Below are 6,965 nucleotides of genomic sequence, written 5' to 3' on the forward strand. Positions count from 1 at the left end.
CCCAGCCACTTCTGTGTGCTGTCACTGTCCTTGCTCACCCCGAACCAGTCAGCTGTCCCCCTAGCATGGGAGGGGCTTAGCAAGGGGCAGCCCGGTTGCCGTCCTCCCAGGCAGTCTGCCCTGTCCAGGCCTCCCCTGACCGAGGGAGGGTCTAACCCACAGAACAAGTGGGCTCCTGCCTGGCCACCCCCTAAGCAGGACCCAGCTCCAAATTCCCCCTAGACCACAGGGCAGGCCTCGCCCTCAGCCTCTCCTTAGGCATGTCAGGAGCTGAGAGCAGCCGAGGGGAGCGTCCCCCAGCAGCAGTGGCACCCGGGACACCCCATGGCTCAGACGGCAAGGGCAAGGCCCAGCAGACAGCCCAGCCCTGGGCCGTGCACACGGAAACACTGCACCAGGCACTGCCTGCACTGGCAGCCCCGAGAGGCTCCACACCATGCACACGCCAGAACACAGCAGCACACCCAGGACCTGCCTGCAGTACCTGAGCAGAGACCGTGAGAGGGACTGGCGTGCCAGGGCCCTGCGGGCAGAGCGGGGGCCTGGGAGAGGCAGAGTGTGGACGTGCCCAAAGTGCACCTGTCGGCTGCCGGAGGCCACAGCATTAGGGTGAGGAGAGAGTGGGGGTGGTGGGCCGAGCGCAGTGCGTCCTGAGGGCAGGCGGTGTGGGGACCAAGGCCGTGGCAGCGAGGTGAGGCCTTGCCCGAGCCCAGCCCCAGCCCAGGCCTGGGGGCATGCATGCCGCACCACACCTGCGGATGGTCTGTGTGATGGACGCCTGGCGCTGCAGCGCTGGCCGCCGGGGCTCGCGATGAGGCGAAGGGGCGTGAGCGGTCTCCACTGGCATGCTCGCACTCCTCAGGAAAGCCTGCCGCCTCAAGGGCTGGGCAACAGGGTCGTGGTGAGGGGAGTGGCCAGGACCCGGCCACAGCCCCACTGACCTGGGCCTACCTGTAGGAAGCCGGGTTCCTCTACGGCCGGGGGCACCAGGGCCGGGATGTCCAGCTTCAGCCAGGGCGGCTTCTTGCGCTGCAGACTGCTCGAGCTGTCCCTGCGGGCCTCGATCATGACTCAGGTGGGGGGCGGGCCTGGTGGGGGGCGTTTAATAAGAACAGTGGCCGGCTGGGGCAGGCAGGGCGAGGCATAGCAAGAGCACCCTGTGTCCAAGCCCTGCATGCTCACTCTGACCTGCTCCCCCAAGGCCTGTCCTGGAGGGCACTCGCCCTGGGACAGCCGTCCAGGCCCTGCCCTGATCCGGGCACTGTCCTGAGCTGGACTCTCGGTGGGGAAACAGCACAAAATCCCTGGCCCTGGAGCTGCGTGCCGAGACGGCAAGACGCCAAGTGTGGGGCCGGCAGGTGGTGTGCGGTTAAGGCAGCCGGACCCCAGCTGCCAACTTCGCGGCCTGAGTCCTGGACCCAGTGTGTGTGTGTGCGTACCCAAAACCCCAAGGGGAGAATGGAGAAGGGAAGGTGGCGTGGCCGTCTCCTCAGGTAGTAACTTCTCACTTCCCCAGTTTTCCTCCCTCTCTGTCTCTCTCCAGTGAGCGCATGGCCCTACAGCGAAATCTTTAAAAAAGGGGGAAAAAGAATCTGAATGTGATGAGGCAGTGAGGGCCCCTTGTGAGAGGCCACATCTGAGGGAAGCTTCAAGGAGATGCTATACGCAGAGGGGGCGGGGACCCAGGACACAGCCTGTGCGACATCTCAGGCTTCCGGCACCCTCCTACCCACCAGCACCGCCACTCCCATCCCCTGACGAGAGCCTGGGTCCCCAGGGCTGGGGCAGATACTCAAAGGCTTCTAGCACAAGGAGCAGACACTACTGTGACCACCAGGTGGCGCCATGCACCCAGGACCGGCTGGGAGTCAGGGGGGGGTCGTGGGGGCTACATGCTTCAGACACCTTGAGCATCTGAGCCCCACCCAACCTGTCACCCAGCGCAAGGGATGGCCCCGAGCAGACCATCGGGGTGACCATGAGGTGAGCCCCAGCCTCCCCTCCAAGGTCATGGGATCTAGAAGCTCCCAGGGGGAACAGGTGCCCGGAGCAGAGTGGGGGGCTGCGGAGCTCCTTGAAGCAATGCCCTAAGGGAAACCCACCTGCTTCCGCCCACCTCCCTGTACAGGGAGGACACGGAAAACCAGTCTGGTGCCGAGGGAACCCGAGGCCGGCCGGTTTGCGGTGCCCACCTCGGGGCGGCGTAACTGGGCCAGGCCTCCGCTCATCTGACGACAGGGAGGCACGGCAACAGGCCCGTGGCCCGCTGGCCCTGTTCTGACAGGAGAGGCCCAGCGTGCTGGTCACAGCTCCTGACAGCCTCCCGCCCCAGGAGCTCCACAGCTCCCGGCCCCACCTGCCAAGCGCAGGCCCAGGAGGGTGTCTGGGGGTCACCCCAGCCTGCAGGCCCCCACCGGAGAACTCCCACTCCAGGGGCACAAGCCCTTCCCACCCTCGGCCCTGCCTGCCCTCACAGGGGTGAGGTCGGCATCGACCTCCGTGCCACAGATCCCTTCTGGGCCCCAGCCCCACCGTGTCGGGGAGGAGACTGGCACGGACCACCCTGAGAACTGGTGGACCAAGGTCCCTTTGGGAGCTGAACCGGAGTCACACACCCAGCCCAGACCTGCAGACCTAGGGCCCCAGAGGACAGAGGGCCCAGCTTCCGTGGGGTGAGGCTCCTCCTTGCCACCCACAGGCCACGTTTGGGAGGTGGCTGCAGGGCCGCCCTGCCGGGAGCACACAGTACTCCAGAAGGCTGCCTGAGCCACATACCCAGGTCTACACCCAAGACTGCGGGGCCCGGTGGGGTCTTGTGGAGGAAACCCCCACATTTCAGATAGGGAAAGCTACGTGCCTTCAGCCCCTTCTGCCACTGACAACCTAGGCCAGCCTCAGCCTCTCGCCTGGAAAATGGGCTGATTCTTACAGGGTCCAGAGAGGAACAGAGGCACGGCAGGCTGAGTGCCAGGCAGGGCTCTCTGGGAGCCCCCTCGTCAGGCCCGCACCCCACTCCGGTGCACAAGCTACTTTTGCGCTGAGCAGGCCCCACCACAGCTCCCGCTCCAGGAGGCCTGCCCTCACACAGGCCTCACCCCAGGCTCTGCCTGTGCCCCCAGCCTCAGCAGGCTGTCCCCAAAACAGGTGCCCCCTGACCCAGATGCCTAAGTGGTGCCGGAACTTTCTTTTCCCTTCTTTTAATAAAGAATTACTTATTTATTTCTATTTGTCATTACTACTTTTTCATTTGACCAGAGAAAGAAAGGAAGAAACAAGCCACCAGATCCGGGACTCGAACCACAGTTGGCCAGGTGGAAGTCTAGCGCCCTCAACCACACCACCTGCTGGCTCCTCTCCCCTGTCACTGCTGGGTCCACAGCGGGCTGGGTAAGCTGTCCTGGAGCCCCTGCTGGGGGACACTGGTCTCTGCAGATCCCAGGCTAGCAGGCCAGTCCCATGCTGAGAGTAACAGAGCATCCTGAGGAGAGCGTGCCTGAGGAGAGGCGCTGATGGCGCACGAGCACCTCAGGGCAGGTGGCCGGGCAGGCAGGACAAGCGGCAGGTGCCATTGGTCACACTGAAGCTATGGAGGCCTAGGGTCTGGGCCCGGCTTAACCGTGTGTGCCCATGGTTCGGGCTGGCCAGGCTGGGGTGGACTGCGGTGCGCTGAGCCTGCAGAGGTACGTGGCATGCTCTCTCAGTACGTAAGCAAGCTGGACCAGCCGGCAGTGGCTGGTGAGAGTGGCTGGATCCCACGTGGCTGACTGGACCAGTGGCATGAAACACACGCTAGGCATGTGCATGTGCGTGCCCAAATCCCAACAGCACCGCCACGGCTGTGTCTCTCTGTCTCTCTGGAGAGCACACACGCCCTCTGGCAAATTAAAAAATGAATATATAGAAAATAAACTTTCTAGAAAACGGGAGGGGCCAGCAGGTGGCGTAGTGCTTAAGGTGCTGGATCCCATGTGATGGGCTCCATGGTCTGAGTCCCTGACCCAGCAGCTTGAAAATCACACTGCGCACCTGTGTGTGGGCGCCCACAATCCCAGGGGCAGGGAGGACAAGAGACTGTGGCATGGCCATCCCCCTTGGAGGGTGACTTCTCACTTCCCCTCTCTCTGACTCTCTCCAGCAAATGGACGTGCCTTCTAGCAAATTAAAGGGCAAACTTTCTAGGAAAGGGGTGAGCAGCTGGCACAGCGAGTGCTCACAGGAACCTGGGCCTGGTTCATGCAGGCAACAGCAGAGATGCTCAGCTCCCTGGTGGGGTCCACCCTCCTCGCCCCTCCAGGAGGACGGAGGACACACGCCCCTGCCTGCCTGTGTGCCCAGGGCCATATCTGGCTTCGAGCTGGTGGGATTCACAAGGCCGGGGGTGGGGTGGGGTTCCACAGTAGGCCCGGGGGAGGGGCAGGCCCAGGCCAGACAAAGAGCCCGGACCAGGGAGTAGCATGCTGCCCACCCGGAGGACAGTGGCTCAGTGTCTAGGCCTCCCCAGGCGCACAGTGGGCTCTTGTTCCCAGATGGCCCCTCAGGGGACTCCCCATGGCACCGCCCACTGCTGACCCATGGGAGCCTGGTGACGTCACAGGGCCCGAGTCACCCTGGCAGCACTCACAGCAGCTCACCCCGGCCCAGCCCCACAGCACACAGCAGGGGCACGAGACGGTGGCACCCCTGGAACTGCGAGCACCCAGGAGCTGGAGGGCGTGCGAGGACAATGAGCGGGGCCGAGGAGGCCGGGGAGGCTGTGCCTGCTGACCCCTCTGCTGCTGTGGGAGCAGAGGTGCTGCAGCTCCGCAGTAGAGGTCCTGACAACTTGGGTCCTTGCTCGGGGTGACCCTCAGGCTGGCCCTGTGCACTGGTTCAAGGCCGGGGAAGGGCCCCGGTCCAAGACTATCTTCACTGTCCCACACCCGAGCCAGCCTCACTTTCCCACCTGAAGGTCGGGGTCGCACAGTAGGTTGGCAGCAGCTGAATAAGCAGCACAAAGCCGGGTGCTGCCTGCAGGTCCTGGGGGAGCCCTGGGAGCTGCAAAAAGAGCAGCCATAGCTGCAGGTGGGGCGAGGACTGGAGGGTCCCAAGCACAAGCCCAGGGCCTCAGGGCGGACCCTGAACAGGGCTCATGCAGACTCGAGCGGGCCGGCGGCCCACACCAGACGTGGCCACAGCCCGTGTGGAGCTGCACTCTCAGGCACGAGCAGCAGCACTGCACCTGGGCCTGCCCTGCAAGCTGCAGGCGCCGCGGTCAGGCACCAAGGCAGAGTGGCCAGCTGGCCCCAGGCCACCGCCAAGCCTGGGACAGGTGCCGGACACCCTCTGTTCACCTGAGCCTGCCGCAAGAGAAGCCGGCCCCTCCACATCCCCACCAGCTCCCTGGCCTCTAGCCCTCAGTCTTCCGTGAGGCCCCTAAGCCAATGCCAGGCCCTGGGTTCCCTTGGGAAGGGCCACCAGCTGTGTGGCAGCGGAGCCCGGTCCTGCCCAGCCCCGAGCTGCCTGGGCTCTCTGTGGCTGTTCCTCTGCACGTGGCGCCAAGTCGAGAACGCTGCCACGCCTCCTGCCCGCTTTGCTGTGGGAAGCCTGAGACCTGGCCAGTGCAGCATCCAGTCCCTGTCCCCAGAACACAGCAGCCTGCCTCCCCACGCAACCCACCACCCCACAGAACGAGGCTCCACTGCAGATGGTGTGTGACGCGTGGGCCACGGCCAGGTACAGGAGCCTCCGTCCTAGGGTGTGCACGGGGGTGGGCCAGGATCCTGGTCACCAATGGTCAGTCCAATCCCCCACCCTGGCTGGGTCTGACAGGGAGCCCTAAGGCTCAGAGAGGTCTGGGGACCCTCTCAGACCACACAGTCAGATGGTGGGTGGGGCCATGACCCTGGTGCAATCTCTGGCTCCAGATCTAGGGTCTAGCCAGGCCCCATTCTCTCCAGGCTAGAAAGGCCACATCCCATTGACAGTCCTGGCCACAGCACAGATGGCCGGCCCAGTGTCAGAGTCCCCAGACGTGTTTGACTGACCACACACGTGTGCTCTGCGTGCAGTGGAGGAGCCTGGCCTGCCTGCCTTGACCTGATCTGGTTGACCCCAGTGACCTATGGCAGCCCTTGGGAGAGCCCTGTGTCCACCTCACAGACAGGACGCTGCAGCCAGTGAGCCAGGTCTGCGCAGGACTCTGTCTGCCACTGGCCCAGCTGCAGACCCCCAAGGTCTAGCAGCACACCTGCATTCAGCCTCGGGGCTGTTGACTCCTGGGCCCCACTTCTCCCTGCTCCCAAACCCAGACAGCAGCCAAGAGAGCCTGACACTGTACATCCGGGGTCAGCTACAGCTAGAAGGCCCTCGGGGAGGACTTGTGGTCCCTGAGAGGCAGGGGAGGCCTTCCCCAGAACCAAGGGCACCACTAGAAGGCCAGCTGCCCGGGGCAGAGGCTGTCCAGCCTGCTCACGGATCTGGGAGATGCCTCGACGCTCCTCCCCTGTTCCCAGGGAAAAGGACCGCAGTATGCCCAGAACGGCCGGGGGGTAGCAGGGGACCAGCCTCTGGGACTCCCTTCCACCCAAGGAAGCTGCTGAGTTTCTTCCCAACCTTGGGGGGGTGCTGGGGCAGGGGCTGGCCCCACCGGGTAGGGAGAACACAGACAGGGACTGCTCGGGCTTCCCAGGACCAAACCTGAAAAGCCAGTTTCACCCCAATCTTCCCGGCTCCTCTCCAGCAGGAAGTCCAGGGGGCGGGGAGGGGGCTTTCCCAGGGCAGAGCTCGGACCAGACAGAGGACCCGCCCACCCAGACAGACGCACAGAGCCCCTAGCTGAACCTCGAGGGAATTGTCAGGACCATCAAGGGGCAGGCCTGGGCCGAGGCCAGGTCCACAGGAAGCCGGGGCGGCCCGCCCTCCCAGGGCCCCAGCACGTCCCCCCGCGGGAAGGCCTGCTCCAGCCACCGGCCGGCCCAGGCCCGCGG

General features: G+C 64.7%; 1 protein-coding gene across 1 annotated transcript in view; it reads right to left on the bottom strand.

Moving 5' to 3' along the window:
- RHBDF1 (rhomboid 5 homolog 1) overlaps positions 1-5,158 on the bottom strand; it is a gene marked incomplete in the record, with an annotated part of 11,991 nt that extends 6,833 nt beyond the window's left edge. Inside the window, 4 exon segments of the mRNA XM_027771014.1 lie at positions 10-60; positions 753-883; positions 952-1,088; positions 4,943-5,158. Coding sequence (XP_027626815.1) covers positions 10-60; positions 753-883; positions 952-1,068 — 299 coding nt within the window.
- Positions 5,159-6,965: the final 1,807 nt, after the last annotated feature.

This window comes from Tupaia chinensis, unplaced genomic scaffold (genome assembly GCF_000334495.1).
Source record: "Tupaia chinensis unplaced genomic scaffold, TupChi_1.0 Scaffold000178_1, whole genome shotgun sequence".
NCBI classification, from domain to species: domain Eukaryota; kingdom Metazoa; phylum Chordata; class Mammalia; order Scandentia; family Tupaiidae; genus Tupaia; species Tupaia belangeri.